The 26561-nt window shown below is 46.7% G+C and overlaps 1 protein-coding gene across 4 annotated transcripts in view; it reads right to left on the reverse strand.

The window, feature by feature from the left end:
• Nucleotides 1–26561, reverse strand: part of LOC115089750 — a 53901-nt gene that overhangs the window by 20003 nt on the left and 7337 nt on the right. For all 4 annotated transcript variants that reach the window (XM_029598005.1, XM_029598006.1, XM_029598007.1 and 1 more), the window contains exon 2: nt 14183–14735. In XM_029598005.1, coding sequence (XP_029453865.1) covers nt 14183–14735 — 553 coding nt within the window. The remainder of the gene's footprint in view (nt 1–14182; nt 14736–26561) is intronic.

Here is a 26561-nt window from a genome sequence, read left to right on the forward strand (position 1 = left end):
AAAACTAAACATGTAATATGTGAAAAAAATGAATACAATTTTATTCATCATTTTTCATTTTTATTCTTTTGAGGCTCGCTGTTTTTATTTTTACCATTTCATTCTTTGTTTTTGTCATTCACTATTATCATTTATTCTCATTTACTTTTTTTATATAGCATTTTCATTTAATGTATTTTATATTGGATATCCTTTTTTTTTTTTTTTTTTTAGTTATTAACATTTTATTCAAGAAAAGACATAAAATTCAGAAACGCCAGTATACGCAACATACACAAGAAAAACCTGCCAAAGAACCAGGTAGCTGATTGCAGGTTCAATCTAAGAACTCTACAACCAGAATGCCTCCAGCATTTCAGAATATTTTAAATCATCCTTCCACCCATCAATATTTTAATAATTAGTAATAAATTCCAAAACCACAACGGGAGCAAAACAGCACACAATACGCAAATAAACCAAGGAAATGTGCAGGTTATATTGAATGTCCACGCAGAGTTCAATGGTAATAATTTATATTTACTTAACCCGGCAACTTCACAGTGTTATCATAGACAATCTTGTATACAAGAGGGGGAGCTTGTATACAAGATTGTCTATGATAACACTGTAGAGTTGCCAGATTAAGTAAATATAAATTATTACCACTGAACTCTGCGTGGATATTCAATATATCCTGCACATTTCCTTGGTTTATTTGAATAATTATTAATATACATATAATGATTGATATATATATATATATATATATATATATATATATATATATATATATGAACTCTCCCGCCCCCATCACAAATACCACCATCCGCATATGAGAAGACAAAATGACCATGACCATCTGTTACATAAGCAGAAAAAGGAGTAAAGACTTTCAGAAATTAACACAAAGGGGCGGATTTTAAAAGCTCTGCTCGCGTAAATCCGCCCGGATTTACGCGAGCAGGGCCTTGCGCGCCTATTTTCCATAGGCCTGCCGGCGCGCACAGAGCCCCGGGACTCGCGTAAGTCCCAGGGTTTTTTGTCGGGGGCGTGTCGGATCGACGCAGCGTTTTGGGAGCGGGACGCGACGTTTCGGGGGCGGGCCCGGGGGCGTGGTTTCGGTCCGGGGGTGTGGCTGCGCCCTCCGGAACCGCCCCTGGGTTGCGTCTCGGTGCGCTAGCGGCCTGCTGGCGCGCGGGGATTTACTTCTCCCTCCAGGAGGCGTAAATCCCCGGACAAAGGTAGGGGGGGGGTTTAGATAGGGCCGGGGGGGTGGGTTAGGTAGAGGAAGGGAGGGGAAGGTGAGGGGAGGGCGAAAGAGAGTTCCCTCCGAGGCCGCTCCGATTTCGGAGCGGCCTCGGAGGGAACGGAGGCAGGCTGCGCGGCTCGGCGCGCGCCGGCTGCCCAAAATCGGCAGCCTTGCGCGCGCCGATCCTGGATTTTAGTAGATACGCGCGTATCTACTAAAATCCAGCGTACTTTTGTTTGCGACTGGAATGCGAACAAAAGTACGCGAACGCGCCGTTTTTAAAAATCTAACCCAAAGGTAATAGGTCCTAATCATCATAAGATCACCAGGGTACATCCCTGGACTTGGTCCCCAGCACCGAAATAACTACCCCAGATTACTATGAGAATCTGACCACCGTTGAAAAGGTTGCCAAGGTTCTTGAAAAGCCTTCGCAGAGTCCTGCGGTAATGCAGTAAGTTTTTCCATCGCGTGAATCCGCTTCAGTCTTTGAATTACAGCAGAAAGTCCAGGTGCCCTGTCATTTCTCCAGCTCTTCGCTATTTTGCCTCCGGTAGCATGAGCCACAGCCCGTAATAATTTCCCCCAGCCTGATAAATTAGCCATTGGGAAATTCAATAAGAAAACCTTAGGGGTAGATTTTAAAACATGCGCGCGCACGTCCATGTTCGTGCGGTTCCCGGCGTGCGCACGTGGACGCGCCGATTTTATAACATGCATGCGCATGCTGGCGCATGCATGTTATAAAATACGTGGGCCACGCACGCATGTGCGGGCGGCGCACGCAGGGGGGGAGGGCGCACATTTTTCCTAACTACGCGCAGCAACGCAAACAGGCCCCCCCCCCAGTTGCCTCCCAGTCCGCTCCAATTAAGGAGCGGACTGGGAGGGAACCTCCCTACACCCCTACCTAAACTCCCTCCCTCTTCCACCTCTCCACCCCGACCCTAAACCCTAAACCCTTCCTGCCGGCTCACTTTTTTTTTGTTTTATTACTTACTGCTCGCTCCCCTGGAGCAGAAGTTGTTTGCAAGCGCAGACTCCCCTGGGACAGCAGCTAACGGCCACTGTCCCAGCCGGCCTCCGCCCCACCCCTACCCTTCCAGACCACGCCCCCCCGGCCCGCCCCTTTTTCAGGGCCCGGCACTTGTGCACATATCGGCACTTACGCACGTGGTTGGGCCCTTTTGAAAATGCGCGCGGGGACCAGCCACACGCATTGGTGCAATTTTTACGCTCACGGCAGTTTTAAAATTCGGCCTTTGGGGTCCAAGAATATTTATTTATTTATTTTGCACTTTTATATACCGACTTTCCAATAACAGAGTTACTGATCAATTCGGTTTACATTCTAAACAGAAACATTGACAAGTTAATGTCTTACAATGAACAGGTAGCAGGAACTTGGATACAGATATATGGGGTTAATAACATAACGTAAATGCTACGGAGCCAAATGTTGGCTAAGGAAATAGGTGATAGGTATAAGGCTGGGTATTTGATTTTTGACTGCCAAGGATTCATAGATGACCTGATAGTTCTTTGGGGGTAATAGAGAGAACTAGAGATGATTTATATAGTTCTCTACTGGTTACCAAAGAAGGGATCCTTGGCAGGGAAAGTTCCGCAGATTGATGATTATGAGAAAGCTTATAAAGAATATACCCTCATGGAGCACTTCAGTCAACCAGCTTCATACCTGGAACCACAGATTAGAAATAACAGGGCGCCTCCACCCCATATGAAAATAATCCCCCACCATTGCACATTCCCGCCAGCACTTATCACTATTTACCATACCCATCTTGTACAACTTACATGGAGTATTGTACCACCTGTAAAGTACTTTACAACTATTTTCCACTAGCTGAGAAGCAAAAGCGCTTCGGCCTATTAAGGTGAAACATATCCCATTCACCTTCATTGAATTGCTTACCAAAACCTTTTGCCCAAGCTAACATATAACCAGCTTTCCTACTAGAGGGTATATTTAACAATGCATAGATTTTAGAAATCACCCCTTTAATAAAATGAGCATTTTCGCAATACCCTTCAAATAAAGATTTCCCTTTCAGTAAATCTTCCTTAACAGATTTACTATTGATTAAAATGTCACAATTGGAAAAAAGCAAATTGATCTCTGTCAGATAAATGGAATTTATCCTGAATATCTTGAAAAGGGATTATGATGGAACCTTGCCAAACTTGCCCTAACCATGTCAAGCCTTTAGCTGCCCAATTGGTGAACATCTTATATTCTCTTCCTGCCGGAAAAGCCTCACACTGCATAATGGGCTTGGAAAAAAAAATACTTCCTGTCCCCTACAAGGGTTCTCTTCCATTTCCTCCAAATTTCCATAGTGCAGGCTGTGCACGGAGACGCTCCATCAGGATCCAACCTTGCTACCTCTGATATCCAAAGCAAATCCTGTAGCCCAGGGACCTTAGCCATATCAAGTTCAATATCCACCCATGGCATCTTTAGGCCAGCATTATGAAAGTCAACCACTGCCTTCAGTTGAGAGACTACAAAATACTTAGTGATATTGAGGGCCCCCAGACCCCCATTCAATTTTGATAAATATGCCTGGCAACCCTAGGAGGGCCTGTGTTTCCATATAAACGAAAACATCTTTTTTAGCAATTTTTTTCAAAAACTCTTCTGGGATTATACAAGGTAAGGTATGACAAAAATAGCCTACTTTAGGCAGTACTGTCATTTTCACCGCCGCAATCCTGCCAAGACAAGGTGTACCAACCCTATTTATCCATATCCTGGCTTAGCGAATGAAACAAAAGGGATATAATTCAACCCAAACAAGTCATTATACTCGGAACCCACCTTTACCCCTAAATATGGCACTAATTCCTTTGCCCTTGCCTTTAACTGCAGGACCTTGTTCAGCAGACATATACACAGACAATAATTCTGATTTATCTCTACTGATTTTAAAACCAGAAACTTTCCTAAAGGCCTCAAGTTTGAAATAAAAACAGCCAGTGTACACGATCAAATGCTTTTTCAGCATCGACACTATAATACCGAAGATTATATGTTCCCTTTTAGTATAATGCATGATATTAATAACCTTGCATACATTATCACCGGCCATATGCCCTGGCATGAAGCCCGACTGATCAGCATGAATTAGTAAGGGGACAACCAGCCACAATCTGTTTGCCAAAATTTTGGCCAATATTTTCAATCGATGTTGATAAGAGATTGGACGGAGTGAACTGCATAACGTGAGGTCTTTCCCTGGTTTGGGAAATATAGCTTTCCCAGCCACATTACAAGATTGTAAGAGTTGGCCATCCATTCTAATGTAATTATACATGGCTACCAAGGGACCTACTAGCACATCTTGACATTTTTTATAAAATAAGGGAGTAAACCCATCGAGCCTGGGGCTTTCCCCGATTTTTAATTCCTTAATAGCAACCAGAACCTCCAGTGATGTAATCGGACGACCCAGTCTCTCTTCCGTCTCAGAGCCTGAACAAGGAAGTTTAACTCCACAAAGAAATTGCAGAATTTCCTCCTTCGAAAAACCGGACTTTCATGAATATAGTTCTGCATAAAACTGATTAAACTGTTCCTGTATCCCATCTCCATCTAAAATCATCGACCCGTCCCTAGCTTTAAATTTTAACAATCTGCTTCTGGGAAGTCCTCACTTTTAAAGCATGAGCTAGCAGTTTCCCCAACCCTATTGCCAGACTCATAGGGGTCGATGCAAAAAAAACTCGCGCTGAAAACACGCTTTCATAATGCGCCCCCAGGCACCTCTCCTGGGGGCGCGATGCAATATTTAAATTAGGGCTCGCGTTGTCAAGGAGACGCTAGGGGCAATTGCGCGCCCCTAGTGCCTTATTCACAGCACAAGCCGGAAAGAGGTCCGCTGTGGTGGCTGTCTGCCGGTTAAGAAAACGGATGCTGAATTTATCAACGTCCCATTTTCCCAACCTGACTACAGGCACCAGAAGGAGAGTATAAAATCAATATTAAAGTGTCGGGCACTTAATATTAATTTATTCACTCCTTCACTTATTGCGGATTGGTCCCTTTACTATCACATGTCAGTGAAAGGACCAATCTCCTTTCAGAAGGCTGTCCTGAAAGGAATTAACCAGCGTCCATTTTCCAAACTCCTGCCAGTGCTTTTTTTAAACTTTTTTTTTTTTTTTTTTTAAAGAGTTGTTTCTATTCTGCCTATCCCAAAGATATTAAGTAGGAGGCAGTATAGAAAAGCAGTTTTTTCTGCTTTTCTGTACTAGTTTTAGTAGTGCTCAGCAATTAACACCTGCTCCGGGCAGGCATTAATTTCTGATCGCTAAAATGTGCATCCTAGATGCACATTTATTTTTGCATAGGGAGTGAATAGCTAATAGCCTCATTCACATGCATTTGCATGTGATGAGTGCTATTAGTTTCACTCCGTGTTGGAGGTGCATAAGGGGATTAGCTAGCGCCTCTACAACCCGCGTCCAACTGCAGGTTATACAGTGAGCTGGGCTCAGCATCGGCCCCAGAGTAAGTTTGTTTGACCAGGTCCAGCTGGAACGCTATGGCCTCTGCTAATGTCCTCTAACTCTTTCAATAGCCTCTGATTAGGCTCTCTTTTAGGATATCCTGTTTTTAAAGCACGGGACCACATGCCCTTTAGTGGGACATTAGTGTCCTCTTATTAAGGCATAGTCTGTTTCCTTTAATGCTGCTCTGTTTAACCTGGCAGGTTGTTTTGTTTTTTATTTATTTTCTTTTAGATTTCGGGATTCTTCTCATTTAGTATATGTATATGTAGATCCTCCTGTTCCAGTAGTTGGGCCAAATAGGCAGTGGTCACATGGGATCCACTTCTTTTTCCCTCTCTCCCAGTCCCACAGCCCCAGGATGTCAGGTTCTGACGGACCGGCCTGGGGGAAAAGGAATGCTCCTCCGACTCCTCCTGGACACAAGGTGTCGGGGGTGACTCCCAATGTCTCTATCCTGGGGAGGACTCTCTTTACTTTCAATGTGAGGGATGTAAGCGCCAACCAAACCCTCTGGACGCTGAAGCTGGGGGTCCAAACACAAAACTTTACCGTAGAAATTCTTCAGAAGCAAACATTGGCACTTTACATTCCAGCTCTTGGCACAAACAGCTGGTTGACTTCCCTTATCTGCGCAAGTGTCTCTCAGTAAATGGGCCAGGGAAAACACTCACCCTCCAAGGCTTGGGAAAAAAACAAGGTTTCCCCTGGTGGACAGGTGTACCCTGTCTGACCCAGTATGGCAACTTCTTATGTTATTATCTTAGGTGGGAAAAAAAATCCCCTTCCTAAATTTTAGCAAACAAAAAACAGGGTCTCAGTCTCTGCACAAACTCCCCCTTGTGCCTCTTCTCCTCAGGATGGGGACCTCCAAGTGTAACTAAAAGGTCTTACTCCCAGTTCTCTTTCGCCAGAAAATACACAGGATCTTTCGGAGGAAAGGTTCAGGCAGCAGGGAACAGTTCTGGCTTCCTCACATCAGGGCCGGAAGGATGGCAGCAAAACCTTCCTCCCAGAACACAAGACAAATCTTCACAAAAAAACCGCAAATAACTGGACCTCTCCTGCAACGAGTCACCCCATGATCCATCCACGATTTGCGTGATGGAGGGCAGTGCAATCTCCTCCACTCCCGACCTTCCCAAGAAAAAAAAGGACTCCCCAAAAATCCTCTGACCCAGGCTGAGTACCAGGGATATCACAGGAAAACTCTCAAAACGAATCCCAAAATCCCTTAAAACAACCCTGTAACTCCCTCTCAGGACTGGCTGTGCACCAGCAAGGCAATGGTTAAATCCAAGCTGTGAGGCCTTGCTCACCAAAAATAGGAAGAAGATCAACTGGGGGGGGGGGGGGGAACAACTCCTTCTCCTCTGCTTGCTGCCTAAAAATGCCCCGCCTAGCTATGATGCAAGCTGCTTTTCTACCAGCAGGCAGGGGGCTGGCTATTCCAGCTGTCCTCACTGCATCCACCTAACGCTTACTCCAAGTTCAAATGGGGATCGATTTATAAAAAGGAGCGCGCGTACGTCCGCGTGCACGCGGTTCCCACGCATGTTATAAAATCCGATGGCCACGCGCGCATGTGCGGGTGGCCCGTGACTCGCCTGCTGGGGGCGATTTTATAACCTATACGCGGCGAAGTGATCGGCCGGTCCCCTGTCCCCTCCTAGTCCGCTCCAGTTAAGGAGCGGACTGGGAGGAAAGTTTCCTATCCCTAACCCTACTCTTCCTACCTCTTCCCCTCGACCCCTACATCTATCGGAGCTTTCCCTTTTTTTGTATCATCAGGACAGCACACAATGGTGCTGGCCCGGCCTGCCCCCTACCCTGCCCAGACCACGCGCCCCCCCCCCTCCCCCCGGCCTGCCCCTTTTGCAGGGCCCGGCCCGCACAAGGCCCAACCACGCGTGTAACCCCCGTTTTTTTACGCGTGTGGCCTTTTTAAAATTGGGCCGAAAGAGTTTAGGAACTAAGACCATATAGAGGTGATCTCAAAGGGTCACCACAAATATTCTGAGCAAGATTTCATAAATGTTTTTTTAATAATAGGGAGCACTGACCATCAGATCAAGGAGCTGTTTTCTATTGGTTTTTTCTTCTCCATTCCTTTTTATACAGAGAAGTTATTCCCCTCGATGGTTTTTTCATGTGTTTCTATAATTCATTATTATTTTGATACACTTTTACACATATATATTTCATATATTTTACTATTAATTGTGGTTTTATCATTTATTATGTGCGTTTTCAGAGCACTTCTCTCTCATTCTCATTGCGTTTCCTATTTATACCCCTGATGCAGGCAGAAAGCCAAAATATGATCACAACTGGTTATTGATTTTATTTTATGTGATTTAAGCTTTGTATGCTTTTGCTTGGTTCATTAAAATGTATTTTTTATGGATCTTTTAATGTGCCCTTTATTATTATCTGAACCTTTGTATTTTTTATTGTTATATCTATTTTATGTTATTAGTATCATATTCTCTTAACTATTTATACATTTTTTTTTCACATTTTATACATTTATTTGTCTCTGATATTAAAACTACTACTGGAAAAAATATTTAGTTCTGAAAAGCTCCTGCTTAAAACTTGAAGTGGCCAGGGGAAGAAACTACTGTCCCAGCTGGACAGATGTTCTATCCAATAAGATAACCAGGGTGACCAACTTTTCCAAGGAGCACAACTTGACCCCCCCATCAAGCTTGAGGACCCGGAGAGTGGTGGGGGGGCTCGGAGGTCTGCTGTTACATTTAGCATTGCAACAAAGGAAGCTGCAAAGATCTTACTTCATATTATAATAAAGAAAGCAAAATGGTGAGAACTTCCTAGTGCCGGTGAAACATACAGTCTCTCAAAGTCTCACCGTCGAAAAGAGTGCGCTGAGCACCGGATGCAACTGGAGCAGCAGCAGTGGAGGAGCTCGGGCAGCTCATGTCTCCAGCCAAGGTAACTCACTGTGAGCCAGCTGCCCGCATCACGTAGACTTCTCCCTTCACGTTGTGATGAGTTTATGGGAGTCTCAGCTTCCTCTCTCCCTTGGTTTTAAAATTTGGAAGAGAAGCTGGTGGGGCTTTCATTGCTTCCCAGCCCTTCTTTTGAGCATACGGGTTCTCTCCGCTGCCTGCCCCTGGGAGGCTGGTGAGCCACACAACATTTTTGATAGCGTTAAGTGTGCCTTGCGCTTGCAAAGGTTGGGAAATACTGCACTAGCAGAATCCCTCACAATCGGTCGCACATGAAGAACACAGACAGACCCTCCCCCAAATACAGGATAAGGAACCACGAATGAGAAATGGAAACGTGCACACAAAAAAAGTGAACTGGAAACTTACAAGACGCGGGACTGCAGTGCAAACTCTGGAAAAATAAAACCACCACCACCACCACCACTCGTCAGCTCCACTTCCCCTACCCCGTCCTCTCCAGATGCTGCTGAGACTAGGCCCGGACTCAGGTGTCAAGAGACAACACCACATCCTTTACGTGGGACACAGTTACTTCCCGAATGCCGAGTACACTTTAATGAAAATTTTATTTTTTTTTACACAATTGATTTTTATTGTTACTTTTGCTTTTTTTTTTAATAAATAAACATTTTATTGGAGTTCAAATTACTAAATTACAGATAACGTGGGTGGCAATGACGCAGTGGAGGTCCCTTCTTTTCATACCTGGGAACTTTTGAATTTGAATTGTGGACACCCTGAGATTACTGTCGATTAGTGGTGGTGGGGAGGGGGCTGAGCAAGCAGCGACGTGGGTGGGGGGGGGGTCTTCCTCTGCCTCCCCGGGGAGCTCCTGTAGTCCCTTCAAACGAAGGAAGAGATTGAGCCGCCCAGGCACGCATCTCTCTCCCCCCCCCCCCCTCTGTGTCTGTGCACAAATCGATGCAGGAGCCACAGGGGCCGGTGGGAGGCAGCGGTACAGGCTCTGCCTCGGGGGTCTCTTCCCCTCCAGGGATATGCCGGACATTACTAGTGTAACCGGACACTGTGCAAAGAAGCACAAAACCGGTCTGTCCGCTCCAAAAACTGAACAGCTGGCAACCCTAGGGACAGCTGACTTTGAAGAGAGCTCCTGCCTGCCGCTGGTGTACGTGGACGTAGCGTGGAAAAAAAAAAAGGAAGGGGCATGCTGGCAGCGCACACAGCTCGGTCCGTGCGGGCAGAGAACGGGTTTTTCCCCTCTGTCTGTATAAACCTGATTGGGGGAAGGCTCTAGCTTGGTTTTGAATTGGACATTCTGTACCTTATCCCAGTAAGATCCTGAGTCACAAAGGCAGAGCTTCCCAAACTTTGGGTCGGGACCCCAAATGGGGGTCACAAAACCTCCAGCCGGGGTCACAACTGCCTCAAAGGGCAATCCTCTCCAGACATCACCAGCAGCAGAAGAGGTGGAAATCAGCATGGGATCTTTGAGCTAGCGTGCACTCTTAGGTCCTGCAATGGTCCCGGTCTCGCTTGAGTTTCCACGCTAACAGGAGGCCATGTGTGAGGAGGGACTGGGGCCACTGCAGGGCCTGTGAGCTTTTACTGGCTCACAGATCCTGTGCTGACTTTCATTACTAATGCTGCTGCCAGTTGCAGATCAACATCAGGCATTGGGCCAGCCACTGGGGAAGAGTGGGCAGAGTGTGCCAGGTCTGTGCAGGTTGTCACTTCTTCTCTATCCTCTCCCATCACTGAACTTACCTAAGAGAAAAATGTTGCCCCTGTCATCAGCCTGCCCTCTCTTCCCACTAGTTGTCATCCACTTATTGCCTGAGGCCCAAAGGAAAATGTTGCTGCTGATCCTAGTCAAGGGGATGTTTGGATGGGGGCTGTTTGAAGGGAGGGATCAGATGCAGGAAGGGGTTTGAGGGTTGGATCAGTGGGAGAGGAATTGGCTTGGAAGGTGAGAGGGGGGGATGCAAGAGAGGAGCTAGGGGTGAGAATATCAACTGGGGGATATGTGAGAAAAGAGAGAAGAAGGGATGACAGATGATCAATTGGGGTTATAAAAATGGCTTGGAGGTGAGAGAAGTTCAGTGGGGAGGATGTAAAAAGCTGGAGTGGGTGAGCGAGCGGCTAGGCTGGGAAGGGTAGAGGAACTGGGGGATGTAAGAGGGGATCAGCTGGAGGGGGATGGAGGCTGAGAGAGGGGATCAGTTGGAGTGCAGGAATGGTGAGTGGAGGGATTGCGGGGACAAACTACACCCCCGCTAATTAGGTTTGGTTGTCTTCTGGGGTCCTGTGAATTTTCAAGTACTAAAATGGGGTCACATTGGCTAAAGGTTTGGGAAGCCCTGCACTAAGGGGTCTATGTACCAAAGGTTTTCTCCCATTTTCCGCCCATGGGAAAAATGCTTAATACACGGGACCCTTAGAAGTAACATTTAAGACCCATGCGCGAGCTCACATGCGCACACGTTTGCGGGCATGCACACATGGACACGCTGATTTTATAATATACGTGCGTATGTGTGTATATACGTGCGTGTGTTAAAATCGGCTATCTGCGCGCACGATTTTATACTGACGAGCACATGTGCGCGTGAATGTTGTCTGAAGCGCGTGAGTGGAGGGAATTTTAATACGTACGCTCGGTGACTCAATAGGTCGTTTTCCCAGTCCACTCCCAGTTTGCCCCAGTTAAGGCGAGGACTCCCTAAACCCCCTAGCTAACTTACCTCCCTTTTACCCTATTAGCCCCGGGCCTTAAAACCCCGCTAACTAACCTCGGGTTTTTTTTGTTAAATGACTTACGCACTCTCCATAGCAGAGGTAAAGTTTCACGCTGGGGGATCCTGGTGCGCGCTGACTTCACGGTGCGGTCCCTGCCCTGCCCGCGCACCGCCCCTTTTCAGAAAACTTTTAAATGCCCGTACCAGGAGACCCACGCGGGTTTTAAAATCCATGCCAGGCCGAGTCACGCACGTATCTCCCGGCTTTGGCACGCGTGGGGCTTTCAAAACTCGACCAGTTAGGCTTTATTTCACTCTGGGTCTACAGGAGAAAAGATTAGTACAGTCTTACTCATCCCAAGGGAAAATAAAACCAACGGCGCAGCTAATGAAAAGCTCTGTGTGTTCCCGAACTGCTCCCCCATGTAGGAGAGGTAAACGGGGGGTTCCTATTCTATATAAACTCTTGACACTCTTATGTTGTAGACGTGTTGGGTTACCCCGCTAGGGCAGGATGTCATGGCTGTCCCTGGTCTTATTTTGTTTCAGGGATAAAACCTCCGAGAGTTTTCCTTTATTTAATAATCACTTGCATGGGAATTGGTTTTTTTTTTCCTGAGGTAAGTTTTTTCCGCCCTCCTAGACTCAGTCATTTTGGTGTTCCTTTTCTGTAATAGGATTTTCTTTTTGAGTTTACTGGGTTTCCCCTACATTCAGGGGCTCAGTCTTGTTTTGATTTGCTGTGTAATCCAGGGAGGAAAACCCTTCACTGAGAAGAAACCTGGTATCATTTGTATCCTTAGGGAGGGATGACTTACAGTTGTCCAAAAGGGAGAAGGAGAGAGGAGACATTGTGGAACCCCACAAGAGTCCCTTTACATCTCCAGAAGAGGAGTTCCACAGGTACCATTCAGGTACCAGGAGAAAAAAGGAGAAGATGGAAGAAGAACTATTAGAGAGGTAGGCGATATAGGTGACTGATCTGTGGACATATCTACAATGGACTATAAATCTAAACTACCAACCAACTTGGGGGAACCCACAACTTGCCCTATACCAAGAGGGAAGGGAGAACCCTTAAATTAAGTACTACATCTGCATAATTTGGAGGAAGAGAGGAGGTCACAAATTTATTGAGAGAGAAATTCATAACATCATGGCGGGATAATCAAGCTGTAAAGAACATTTCATTTGTTGCACAACCTTTCAGTGAAAGTTATATTGGAAGTCATCTATTGCTTCCAGCAAGTGACGGATTTCGGATTTTGACACCCCTAAGGCACTGGCTGGTGTTGTTGCCCCCTTCTTCCCACCTCTCCCCCACCATCCCCAGACAAGAGACAACAGAGCAGAACATCTAAGGCACAACCTTCTTTCCTTTGTTCTATGTGCTCCAGGTTCACCACGTCCCCTGATGTCCCTGAATGACAGGAAAGGGGCTGCATTAGGGGACGGGGTAGAGGGTTTTTTTGCTCCCTGCTGTGTGCTCTGGCCTCGCCTCCCTCCTCCAGTTTCCTGCACAGGACAGGAGGGGAGGGGCTGAAATAGGGAGGAGAGCAGTTTTTCCTTTGCTCTGTCCCTTCAGTCTCACTCCCTTCTTCCTGTTCTCTGCACTGGGAAAGGAGGGGTGGGAGCAAGAACAGAAGGAGGCAGAAAAACCTCAGCCAGCCTGCTACCCCCCTAGAATTCTGCCGCCCTAGGCACAGGCCGAGTGTGCCTATTAACAAATCCAGGCCTGCTTTCAGCCTGATTATTGCTGCTATCACCATCAGTGCTGTGTACCCTTGACTGGAAATGTGGATTTGACTTAGAGCAATGCACAGGGCCTGGAAAGATTATTCTTTCCCCTGCTCAGGGAATCCTGGATATTAATTTAAGATTAACATCATGGGAAATATGGACATCCGAGACTTTGAGATGTGGTTCCTGGGGCATCTAACCAGGGGTTACATATGATTAGTCATGATTGGCCTGACTCATCCTTTTCCTCTTGGCACCTGTTGCCCAACTAGGGATGCCAACTGGTTAGTGTTTAACCAGCCTGGCAGTTTTTCTTCATGAGAGGCCAGTGGCTGGCAAGTCCAGAAAATTGGCCAAGATGTCAGTTTTCTGCCAACACCGGCGAGCAGACTGGCAGAGACTCCCTCCTTCCCTCCTCCCTGCCCCACAAAGCTTTCCTTTTCACAGCAGGGGCTAGTCCGAAGCGTAATCGCAGCCGTAATGGCAAGAGCAGTAGGTGGCTCTTAAGGTACACGAGGCAGAGGCGAAGCCAGGGTAAACGCCAGTCCCAGGCTCAGCAGTGCCCTGCCCCCTCCCAGCCTCTGTACAGAAGGTGGGACCTGGGAAACAGGGCTTATGCTGGCTCAGTCTCCAGCCCAGTGCCTTAAGAAGCAGCTACTGCTGCTGCCACCACGATCAATCCTTGGATTGGCCCTTGCTTGAAAAGGGAAGGTCTGCAAGGCAGGGGAGGTTGGGAGCATAGACTGGAGAGAAGAGGGAGGAGGAAGAAATGGGTAACACCTTTTTATTGGACTAACTTAATACCCTCTGTGACAAGCTTTCAAGAGTTATCCTGTCTTGACATCAGGTCACTGAAGAAAAAGAACCTTTTTCTGTTTTGGAAGTTGGCAACCCAACTACAAGGCAAGGTTGCTTGGCCAGTCTCTAAGGTCCTCAGTACGCTTGTGATGTGACACGCCGGCAGAGAAAGTTTGAATTGACCCATTAAAAAAAATAAATAAACGTACCTTTTGAAATTTGCACTTCCCCACTGATAGAGTGCCATGCATACTTTTCGGCTGCAGTCGGCACTGATTAATGTGGAGATGTGAGAAAGCATGCAGTCCTGAAAGCTTCTTATGTAGATGGTCAGCAGGTCCACCTCCTGGCGAAGCCTGTCAGACCGCTGTAGGAGTGTGCTTTTCAGCGTCTCCAAGTAATCCAGAATGCTTGTGGTATCCGACTTATCCACAGGAGGGGAACGTGCAATTTGTGATGTAATGTCCTTTTTTATGAGATTCTCTAACTGTGGCTTCCATTTTAAAGCAGGGCTTGCGTCGTCACTGTTTTGAAGAGTTTCCTCCTTTTTCTTCCTCTCCCACTCCACTGCCGCCATCACTGAGGGTAACCGATTCCTAACGTTCTCCTGTCCAGACAAAGCCTCTTCTACGACGAGCCACATACTACAGGCTACTTGCTCATAAAGTATCTCTTTTTTCTTTCTGTTTGCATCCTGTCCATAAATAAGTTTACAAGCGTCAAGAAACTTGCCTTCCACTATTAAACTGTCAAGAATTTGGTCTGAAACACACAGAAAACAGAGGCCTACAGATCAGAACTGGAGCTCTTCATGGGAATATTTTCGGCATTAGAAATGGCTAACACTGTAAACCTTTCATCATATTTTGACTGTTACCATTACAGATTTTCCATTACATCCAGCAGTGAAGGCTTTCATTAAAATGCAAAACGCCAAATTGTCACGAAATGTTCTTGCAGTGAGACATTTACTTTTTCACACATTGCTGTTTAACACGGAACCACAAGCATATGTGGTGATATTCATGGTACGGGTTGCAGTTAATGCACCATCCCTTCCCTTCTCTCCCATCACTCTCTGGCATAATCAGCTTCCCTTCTCCTCCCCCCACATAATCTCCTTCCCTCTATACCCCCGCCCCCATCTCCATGGCATAATAACGTTGACCTTCTCTCTGCTCCATTCTGATCCCCTGGCATAATCACCTTCTCTTCCCTAATTATTGTTGACAGTGTCTATTTCATCTGCAACAAATGTACATCCCTAGTATTATACGGTGCTTCGGGTGCTTAGCTTTTCAGGTGCCAATCTATTGGCGGCTACAGACAGGCTTTTGTTACAACTCCTGCTAACTAGAGAACCAAGAAATGTGGAAAAGCAAGCTGGAGAAGCTGCTGAATATGCTGACAAAAGTGAAGGCGCAACTTGTAAACAATATCTGAAATGCAGGTTGTGCAAAATATAGCATAAGGGGTAAAGCAGCAAGATCCCCAAGGTGTAGCATGAGGGCTATAGCAGCAGTGGCAGCAAGACCCTTAAGGTTTAGAGTCTGGGATATGCCAGCAAGACCAAGCGGTAGCAAGACTCCCAAGGCATAGTGTCAGGAGAAGGGAAGCTTCACCTTGATTGATTCTCCATCCTGTCTACTTGCTTACTTCTCCCAACTCGGCCTTGTCCTGACTACTATTTCACTCGGGAATTTCTTGGATGCTATATTTACCAGTCTAACTGCAGCACTTTTCAATGGAAAATATAACTTTATTGTTAATTACTTAATTGACAAGCCGTTAAGCCCGTTAAAACGGGCTACATCCCTCTGTCTCTCACCTCCCCCTCATTCTCTCTCCCCTACCTCCCTCATTCTCTCTCCCCTCCCTCCCACCCACTCACCCACTCCTCCCCAGCCTCCCTCTCCTCTCACTCAGTCCCTCCCTCCCACTCAGTCTCACTCACTCCCTCCCCTTCTCTCCCTCTCACTCACACTCAGTCCCACTCACTCTCCCTCAGTCCCACTCCCTCCCTCCCTCTCCCTCAGTCCCACTCACTCCCTCCCTCTCCCTCAGTCCCGCTCACTCCCCCTCACTCAGTCCCTCCCCCTCACTCCCTCCCTCCCTCCATCTCACTCAGTCCCTCCCCCTCACTCAATCCCTCCCTCTCACTCAGTCACTCCCTCCCACTCTCTCTCTTCGTCCCTCCCACTTAGTCCGTCCCTCCCTCCCTCTCTCTCTCTCCTCCCTCCCTCGCTACTGGCCGCTGCCGCTGCCCGCTGCCGCTACCGCCGCCGCCCGCTACCGCCGCCACTGCTGCCCGCCGCCGCCCGCTACCGCTACCGCTACCGCCCGCTACCGCCGCCGCTACCCGCCCGCTACCGCTGCCCGCTGCCGCTGCTACCACCGCTGCCGCCATGTTTTTTGGTTTTTTTTTACGCTGCCTAAGACTGACGTGCTCGCCCGCACATGCGCAGTAGAGCTGCTCTCTACTGCGCATTTGCGGGCACGTCGGTCAAGCTTCATTTATCTAGTTAGATTTATAGTCTGTACAATCCAGAGTCCTTGGATTTCAAAAAACATACATAATAATCACAGAAAATATGCAAAAGCAGAATGGAAATATATACAATAAAAACTCAAAGGAGTACAAATAAAAACAAATCAAAAAAGGATTACAAATAAATACAGCAGAAATAAAACCTAGAGAGTCTAAATCAAAGGAGCATAACTATAAACATTTTTGCTTAAATTCATGGGCTCCTTGTATTCATTTCAGGGGTCCACAAATGATACAAAAATAGTCTCACTAATTGGATTTTACACATTAGTTTCAAATGAATGTACATTCCTAGTCCCAACCCTCCTTCTCTGCTGCAGCCCTTCTCCTCTCTGCATTTGTCAACACACCTGTCTTCAGCAGCGGTGCCAGCTCACATTACACTAGCTTGAACCTCTTGGGGATTCGCTGAATCCCTAGAAAGCCCCGACTGCACATCACTGCAGTACCATCTACCATCTAAGGGCATCGATTAGGACATTTGAAAGAGTGACTGACCAGTCCTGGGGATACCATCAGATCATGCATGAGGCTGGGCTACCAAGGAACTGGAGAAACTTTGTACCAGTGGTTCTCAAATACACCCCAGGGCTCTGAAAGAACTAAAAAATGAAATTTCAGACCTATTTCAATTAATTTGTAACCTATCACTAAAATCATCCATTGTACCTGAAGATTGGAAGATGGCCAATGTAACCCCAATATTTAAAAAGGGATCCAGGGGTGATCTGGAAACCTATAGACCACTGAGCCTGACTTCAGAGCCGGGAAAAATCATGGAAACTGTTATAAAGAATAAAATCACAAAACATTTAGATAGACATGGTCTAATGGGAGACCGTCAGCATGGATTTACCCAAGGGAAGTCTTGCCTCACAAATCTCCTACATTTTTTTGAAGGGGGTGAATAAACATGTGGACAAAGGTGAACCGGTAGATGTAGTGTATTTGGATTTTCAGAAGGCGTTCGACAAAGTCCCACATAAGAGGCTTCTAAGAAAACTAAAAAGTCATGGGATAGGAGGCAATGTCCTTTTGTGAATTGCAAGCTGGTTAAAAAGACAGGAAAAAGAGAGTAGGATTAAATGGTCAGTTTTCACAGTGGAAAAATGTAAACAGTGCAGTGCCTCAGGGATCTGTACTTGGACTGGTGCTTTCTAATATATCTATAAATGATCTGGAAAAGGGTACAATGAATGAGGTGATCAAATTTGCGGATGACACTAAATTATGCAGAGTAGTTAAATCTCAAGCGGGTTATGATGAATTGCAGGAAGGCCTTGTGAGACTGGAAGATTGGGCAAGTGCAAATTGATGCATATAGGGAAAAATAACCCTTACTGTAGTTACAAAATGTTAGGTTCTATCTTAGGAGTTACCAACCAGGAAAGAGATCTAGGCATTATTGGCTCAGAGTGCTGAGGTGGTCAAAAAAGCAAACAGAATGTTAGGAATTATTAGGAAGGGAATGGCAAATAAAACGGAAAATGTCATAATGCCTCTGTATCGCTCCATGGTGATACTGCACCTTGAATACTGTGTGCAATTCTGGCATCACATCTCAAAAAGGATATAGCTGCACTGGAGAAAATGCAGAGAAAAGCGACTAAAATGATATGGGGCATGGAACGGCTGCCCTATGAGGAAAGGCTAAAGAAGTTAGGGCTGTTCAGTTTGGAGAAGAAACAACTGAGGGGGGATATGATAGAAGTCTACAAAATCATGAAAGAATTTGAACAAGTTAATGTAAATTGGTTATTTACTCTCTCACATAAAAAAGGACTAGGAGGCACTCCATGAAGTTTGCAAGTAGCTCATTTAAAACAAATCAAAGAAAATTATTTTTCACTCAGTGCATAGTTAAGCTCTGGAATTCATTGACAGAGGATGTAGTTACAGCAGTTAGTGTAACTAGGTTTAAAAAAGGTTTGGATAAATTCCTAGAGGAAAAATCCATAAACTGCTAATATGGTAATTAATAAGCAATAGTAGCTTGTGATTTATCTAATATTTAGGTACTTGCCAGATACTTGTGGCTTGGATTGGCCACTGTTGGAAACAGGATACTGGACTTGATGGACCCTTGGTCTGACCCAGTATGGCATTTCTTATGTTCTTATAATGTGGACAATACAAACAGTACAAAATTTAAAAATAGACTTTGGATAAAGAGAGAAGTAAAAAACTAATTAGGTTTCTAGACAAACTAATTCAAACAGGAGAATATGCCAGAATTTCTCACTGCCATCCTGGAATACCCCCTAGTCAGTCTGGTTTTCAGGATGTCTACAATGAATATGTATCTAGATAGATTTCCATGCAGATCTATCCCAAGCATATTCACCGTGGATACTCTGAAAACCAGACTCACTAGAAGATACTCCAAGGATAGCTTGAAAAACGAATCTTTAATCTAAACTGAAAGAGAACTTAGAGGGAGGATTTTGGACATCAGAAAGTACTTTGCTTCAGTCAAAGGCACATAAAAGGGAGAAAGTCTGGAAGAGGGATGATGCCTGCTTGCATTGGAAATACTGAAGAAAATACATGACTGAAAGCAAAGAGAACGAGAAGCAAAACAGAGGTGAATTGGAGCAGAGGCAGCAGCTAAAGATCCAAACATTTGAACACTAAGTGGAACCTGGGGAAGCCAATGGAGAGAGGCCATAAGCAGAGAGACAGGAGAATGCCCAGGCTGGAGGTACAAATGATGAGCAGTAGAGTTCTGGAGAAGCTGATGTGAGTGGCGGAGGAAGCTGGGAGAACAATTAAGACCTATTACACTAATATTGGTGAGAGAGAAAGGAGCAGATGACAGGCCTCAAAGATACGTGCATGGGCTGGCGTGGTGCAGTGTGTACTGCCATGGAGAGGGCCAGGGTTCTGTTCCCAGGAAGGACCACCATGTCCCAGGTCAGCCAGAGCTGGGGTTGCTGCAAAGGCAGTGTTCACAGCCACAAAGAGAGTTGGGGGGGGGGGGGGGAAGGGAGAGAAAGAGCTCCATATATTGCACAATAACGCCTTGTCGCTGGATTTGGGGCCAATAATTACAGCTGCTGGCCAAAGATTACTGCTGCTATAACCAGGAGGCTATAAATATCTAGGTTCTGTTTTAGCTGGAAGGCCAAAGGACCAGGGCAAAACTGCTGATTCAAATCAGAAAAGAAAGCGAAGAGCTGGTGCTGAACAGAAAAGCACATTGAAGAAATGAGTTAAGAGCTAGGTTGCTTTCCAGATTTTGGCTACCATAAAAACAAGAACTGTCTGGTTGATCTTGAGGACCAGATTTAAAAGCCACTGATTTTAAACAAGTTTTTTTGGAGAATTTATCTAGATTTTCTTTGCTCCAGGGCCAGAATCATGCCAGGTAGAATTTCATTTAACTGTCTGCCTAGCTCACGGGCCGATACAGTAAGGAGCGGTAGGAAGAGCTGCGTTAGTGCCGGGCGCACCCGCGTTTGCCGCACGCACAGTCCTGCTCACCTACCGCTCGATACTGTATTTAAATAGCTTGCAAATGCAAGCCGCGTCCAAGAAGTGTCCGTGAAGCGTTAGGCCCGCACAACCCATTTTACTGTATAGGCGCTTTATACAGCGCCTATACAGTATCCTGGGTGCGCTGGTACCTGTCATTTCAAATGTCATTTGAAATGACAGGCACCAGGAAGTGGATCCCAACTTTAACCCAAGAAAACCTAAAAACCTAAAATCCCCTCCTCCCGAAGCGACTCGACATGTACCAACTTACTTTTTGTTGCTTTTTCAGCCCTTTCAGCCTTCTCTGCCGTCCTCCGGACGGGTCAGCCGGCGGCGAAAGCGGCTTCCAGCGGTCCCCGCGCAGGTCCCGGTTCTCCTGGCTCAGCCGCTCCAGCTGCACCTCCAGCTCCTCGATGCGCCGCCGCTGCGTCTCCAATAACTTCTGCTGGCTCTCGATGATGTTGTTCAGCTCCAGCAGGTACTCCGCAGCGCGGTTCGGGCTCTCGGCTCCAATGGCTAGAGCCAGCGAAGCGCATGACGTCACGGCGCCAGTGAAGCGTACTTTCATTGGCTTGAGCGCCCAAATTGACGGGCGCTCAAGCCAATGAAAGTATATGAACGCACGTGCGTGACGTCACGGCGTGCGCATCGAGGAGCTGGAGGTGCAGCTGGAGCGGCTGAGCCAGGAGAACCGGGACCTGCGCGGGGACCGCTGGAAGCCGCTTTCGCCGCCGGCTGCCCCCTCCGGAGGACGGCAGAGAAGGCTGAAAGGGCTGAAAAAGCAACAAAAGGTAAGTTGGCACATGTCGAGTCGCTTCGGGAGGAGGGGATTTAAGGTTTTTAGAGGTTTCCTTTTGGGGGAAAGTTTGACGCCTACCCTTACCCCTGCCTCTAACGCAGGGGTAGGGGTAGGCGGTAAATTAGCAGGTTAAACGCGCGGCTAAACTGCAGGTTAAAAAGGCGATAGTCGGGGCGCCCGTTACTGAATGGGGGAAATAGCTAATCCAATCATTAACATCTCATATACGTGCCGCGGGCGGAAGGGGTTACTCGTTGATTTAAAGAGGCGGTAAGAATGGGTTAAAGGGGATAGTGAATCGTGGGTTGGGCTAACGTGGCCAAATTGTGAGTAAAAGGCGGGTTAGAAACAGGGTGACCGCGGCCGCACTTTACTGTATTGACCTGTATGTGATGGCGAACTTTTTAGGCTCCACGTTATCAAAAATTCGGAAAATGCCTAACTTGACTCTGCTGGTGTGTCACCCCCACTCCTCCCCCGAAACAAAACAGACAATCTTTACATATTAATTTACAAAAAAATGCAATCCCATCATGTCTGGTGCTATATTTTATATAAAAAAGTCAAATAATTACAAAAATGAAAACCAAGTAAAACAAACTAATAATGAAAAAACAGATTCATTATTAAAACAGTTTCATACAGCACATTAATCAAATAGGACCAAAACAGCAAATATGCAGATATATATACACACACACACACACACACACACACGCTCCCTTGCTCCCACTGACATCCTCGCAAACACACGAAGTGGGCAGAAAGGCCTGATGCAGGACGGGTGGCAGAGAGTTATTTTTTGCACGGTCCCAACACAAGGGGGGTGGGGTGGGGGCACCCGCAGAAATCAGGGGAGAGCCTTCAGTTGCGGCGAGGCAGGAGAGAGAGACACACACGGGGCTGGTGTGAGGGAAGCCTGCCAGAGCGTTTCCCGCCACTGCGGTGGCTGGGGGGGGGGGGGGACACGGAGCAGTCCCAAAGCTATCAGTGATGCCGCGGGGAAAAGAAAAAAAAAAAAAAAAAAACGCAGATGCAATCGCAGCCGGAGGGCGGACTGAAGAGAAGCAGAAGCTTATGAAGCTGTGGGAAAAGCAAGAGAAATGAGCAGAGAGCCTTGGGGGAGGCTCCCGCCATCACTGGTTTAGCTTTAAGGGAAGATAAGATGGCCTGATGTACTGTCTAGAGACTCTAGAACAACGTTTCTCAACCGCTGTGTCGCCACACTTCCCGGTCCCCCCGCCCCGGCGAGATGCAAGCTCTTCCTCTGCCCGAGCTCGACATGCTGACCGCCCGTGCGGAACGTGGCCGGAAAGCTGGAAGGCGCACTCATCAGTCGGCAGCACTGGCAGCACGCTCTCTTCTTCCTGCCCCCGCGGCCCAGAAGAGGACGCGGTGTGAGCGGCCGAGCGTGCGAGAAGAAGAGACCACGCTAAGCTACAAGTGCCGGCAGCATCAGCCCGGAGGAGAAGAGCAGCAGGGCCCGGAGCAACGTCAGCCCCCGCAGCCGAATGAACTCCTTTCTCGAGGCCACGAGGGTTGTAAGAGGAGGTTGCTCTTAGGTGGGGGGAGAGACAGAGAAAGTGAGCAAGCAAGCCAGTGTGTGTGTGTGTGAGAGAGAGAGAGAGCATGTATGAAAATGTGTGATTGAGAGCCTGTTTGTGTGAAAGAGAGCATGGGAGTGTGTGATTGAGAGCCTGTGTATGACTGAGCTCATTTGTGTGCGAGAGACAGCATGTATGTGTGTGACTGAGGACCTGTATAGGTGAGAGAACATGTATGTACGTGATTGAGAACCTATGTAAGTCAGAAATAGGCCTTCTGTGTGACTGAGAGGTGAAAGTTTCTAGCAAACCTCTCTTCTCCTCTTGCCAATTCAAAACAATCTCAGGGAACCTGAAAATTTAAGCCTGGATTTTCCACGGCCTGCACGTATAAAATCCAGGCTTTATGTGCATGGCCAGGCCTTGAGCACGACAAACCAATTTTCGAAGGGGCCCGGCCACGCACGTTAGAGATGTGAATTGTTTTTTCTGCCAGGTCGGCTACGGATCGGGCGACCCGTGGAAAACTTTGTTTTCCCAATGGGTCTTTTTTTTTTTCTCGGCAATTTTCTCCGAAAAAAAACTCCCACCCCAACCCTTCAAATTTAATTACAAACCCCTCCCCCCAAAACGTGCCTAAAGTCCCTGGGGGTCCCGGGAGTGATCTCCCACTCTCGGGCCATCGGCTGCCAGTAAACAAAATGGTGCTGGTGGCCCTCTGCCCTTACCATGTGACAGAGGCTACCTGTGCCATTGGTCGGCCCCTGTCACATGGAAGAAGCAATGGATGGCCCGTGCCATTTTGTTTACTGGCAGCCGACAAGATCGTTCCCGGGACCCCCGCTGGACCACCAGGGACTTTAGGCAAGTTTTGGGGGGGTGGGGGAGGTTGTAATTAACTAAATTTGAAGGGTTGGTGTGGGTTTGGGTTGGGGGTTTTTTTTAAAAAATGTGCCCCTCCCCCCCCCCCGCGCTAACCCGAACAACAAATTTTCCCCGAAGTTTGGGGCCTCCGACCCATGTCGAATTGGACTATTTCTTTGAAATTTTCCAATTCGGCAAAAACGATTGCACATCCCTAATGCGTGTAAAGCCCCGGTACATGCACAAGTGCCGGGCTTCATGGAAGGGGCTGGCCGGGACAGCGCCATTGTTCGCTGTCCCGGAGACTTGCGCGCCGGCAGCCAGCTGGCACGCACAACCTACTTCAGCTCCGGAGCTGAATATTAGTTGCAAAACATAGAAGAAAAAAAGAGAAAGGTAGGGTTTAGGGGTGGGGAGGGGAACGGGAAGGGAGGTTAATAAGGGGGCAGGGAACTGGAGAAGGCCCGGATGTGTTGCCACACGGAAATTACAGAAGTGTCTCCCCCCCCTGCCTTGCGTGCATGGATAAAACCTGGCGCACATGAGCGCGCAGCCCACAGACTTTCCGCCATGCGTGCCACTGGCGCGTGCATGGCAGAAAATTGGTGCATCCATGTGTGTGCGCCCGGAAGCGCGCGCACAAGTGGAAAATCTACCCCTTAATGTTCCCAGGTCTAGAGAGCAGAGCATTTTTTTACTTGTTGGGTCTTTTGTGTCTGCTGTTTTGAAATATTTTATTGGTGTCTAGACATTTTTATATGAGTTTTAATTATTGTACATTCCATTCATCAGCTGTTTTGAAATAATCTGTTCTTTTTATTAGTATGGTTTTACTGCTATTGATTTTATATTTCTTGATTTGTTTGATGAGGACTGATGATGTTTCTCTTTTTCCTTTGTTGTACTGCGTACAGAGACTCTGGCTTGTTGCAGTTTCCAGTTCAGTTTTTGTCTCCATGTTTCTATTTATGCTTTATGGTGTCCTTATTCTTTGTTAGGTGAGGATCTGCACATGTGACTGAGCTGACGTAGTCTCCTGGCGTGTAGCTTCTGTGTAGGGCGCTATAGCAGCCTGGCTTGTTCAGTTTTCATAATAGGAGGAGTACTGGAGTTTTAAGGCCCGGTGTAATATTTTCATCATTGTCTTTTCTTAGGTAAGGTGGTTAACTGTTTGAGTGCTGGAAATTGGTGCTGTTCTGGTATGGGAGGTTTACTATTTATGTAATTTCTGTTCAGCGAGAGTACTCTTATCTTTCCCTTGTGTCATTCTTAACATTAAAAGAATACAGGTCCTTCTTTTTTTTTTTAAATCCCCGCCGTGGATCGTAATGAGCAGCATGTTACATATGTGAGCGCATTCCATCAGGTGTTTTACAATGGGAAAAAGGTTGAGAACCACTGATATAGAATACATACTTAAAAAGGAAAATTGCAATTAAAAATCTAAATTCCGGGGAGAGAGAGGGGCGGAAAGAAAACGTACACATTTGTGACTTTATTGAGGTCATATTTTCCTTCTGGCCTCGCAAGACAGTATGCACATTACATAAACATCCTGCTCTATGTACATTTCCAAACCAGCTGACAATCCCCAATCCTGCAGTTCCACTGTATCTCCAGCTCTCCTCTTCCTTCCTCCATCCCAACCGTTACTAAAAGCTCCATTTCCTCAGCCCTTTGGACTTCCTTTCAGCGTTGCCAACCTCGCTTATTTCCCACAAGTTTGGGCCTTTTTTTTTTTTCTCCTAGCGATCCGCTAGGAGCACGCGGGCAGAGAGGCACTGACGGCAAGGTGACCGAGGAAGATTGTGTGCAGCAGGGCAGGCTTGCACACTGAAGGGAGTGAAGCACTAAAGGAAGAGGTACCCGGAGGGGGAATGAGTGTGAGGGGCCATTGGGTTTTTTGGGGTTTTTTATGAAGGAGCTACAGAGTCCAATGGCTGAGACTGGAGTGGTGGTGCACCCGTCAACCATACAACTGGCCTGCATGGGAGGGTGGTTAGATGGAAGCCATTACTGAGTAATGAACTGTGAGTTTAAAAGTGAACTTTTAGCACATACTGTCTGGAACAATCTGTGTAAATGTCATGTAATCCAGAAAAATCTGATGGCCATTTTAGGAGGCTAAATACTATTGCAAGCCACTGTATTTCCTCCATTACACTCACAAAAGTATTTTTTGAATGTTTTCTGCCTATAAATGCCTTCTAATAAAAGTAGTTTTAAACACGTGTTTGGGGCTTTTTTGGGACTTGTTTTATTTTTGGAAAATAGCGCTTGTTCTTTCATGAAAACCTGGCAACCCTGCTTCCTTTCTGTCTTGCCAATCTCCCACACCCTGGGTGCCAGGTGACACAGTCATTGATCCAGGAGCAGTGCTCTTCCCCTACCCCATGGGAGGGAGAACCGAACAACCACACCCCCCACGTCAGCTCAAATCTTTTGCAAGAGACAGCAGAAAAGGCAAGGGCCAAATATCTGTAGAAAGTCGCTCACTGACGCGGCTCAGAAGTTTTTTCAGACTTGAAACTAGCCTGATTCGTGTAGGAAAGAATCCAACTACAAATCTGCAGGTAAAAAAATGAATTGTCCCTGCAAGTTTTTTTTTTTTTAATCAATTTAACTATGATTTGTTGCATGTTACTATATATATATATTGTATTAGATTTACGAAATGAATTGACCTTTAGTTTTTGGGGGGGCAACATGGAAGCGATCTAGAGCAGCCGATGCGGCTGCAAAGCACAGGGTCCCCTTTCCCGCTCCTTCCTTCCAGTTAATTTTTAAAGGGAAAGGGTCACCGGGGAGTTACAAGCCTGCAGGCTAACGGTAACTGCGTCCCTGCAGCTGCTATTCCCGGGGAGGCCGGGGGGGAACGGCACGCAAACGTTTCAATACTCTGCCTATTCATTTTTACTGGATAACACATACTTTTAGTTCAAATACCTATTAAAAAGCTTTACTAGGGTCTAACCATAGCTTACCTTATCTTTAGGAGTTTAATTAATCAGAGAGAATGGCTTTGATTCATTGCAACAATTGTGGTGCTTATGTCCCAAAGCCTATCATTTGGAGAACCGAGGGCTGGCCCTTTTGCCTTCAGCTGTCTAAAATTTAAAATGGAGCTGATCCATCTAAGGGAGCAATTGGCCAGGATTCTATTAACCTCCCCTTCCTTGGATCATCCATCTGTCACCCATCTCTCACAGCGGTTACTGAATCCCAGGAAAAAATGTTTTACACGTGGGCTCAGGTAGAACTAGACATGTGACAGTCTGGCACACACCTTCCCCAAGTTTACAGCAACCTGTAGCTCAACCCCCACTCCCACAGGGTTATCAGACATCCAGGATTCA

Source organism: Rhinatrema bivittatum, chromosome 4 (genome assembly GCF_901001135.1).
Source record: "Rhinatrema bivittatum chromosome 4, aRhiBiv1.1, whole genome shotgun sequence".
Lineage (NCBI taxonomy): Eukaryota > Metazoa > Chordata > Amphibia > Gymnophiona > Rhinatrematidae > Rhinatrema > Rhinatrema bivittatum.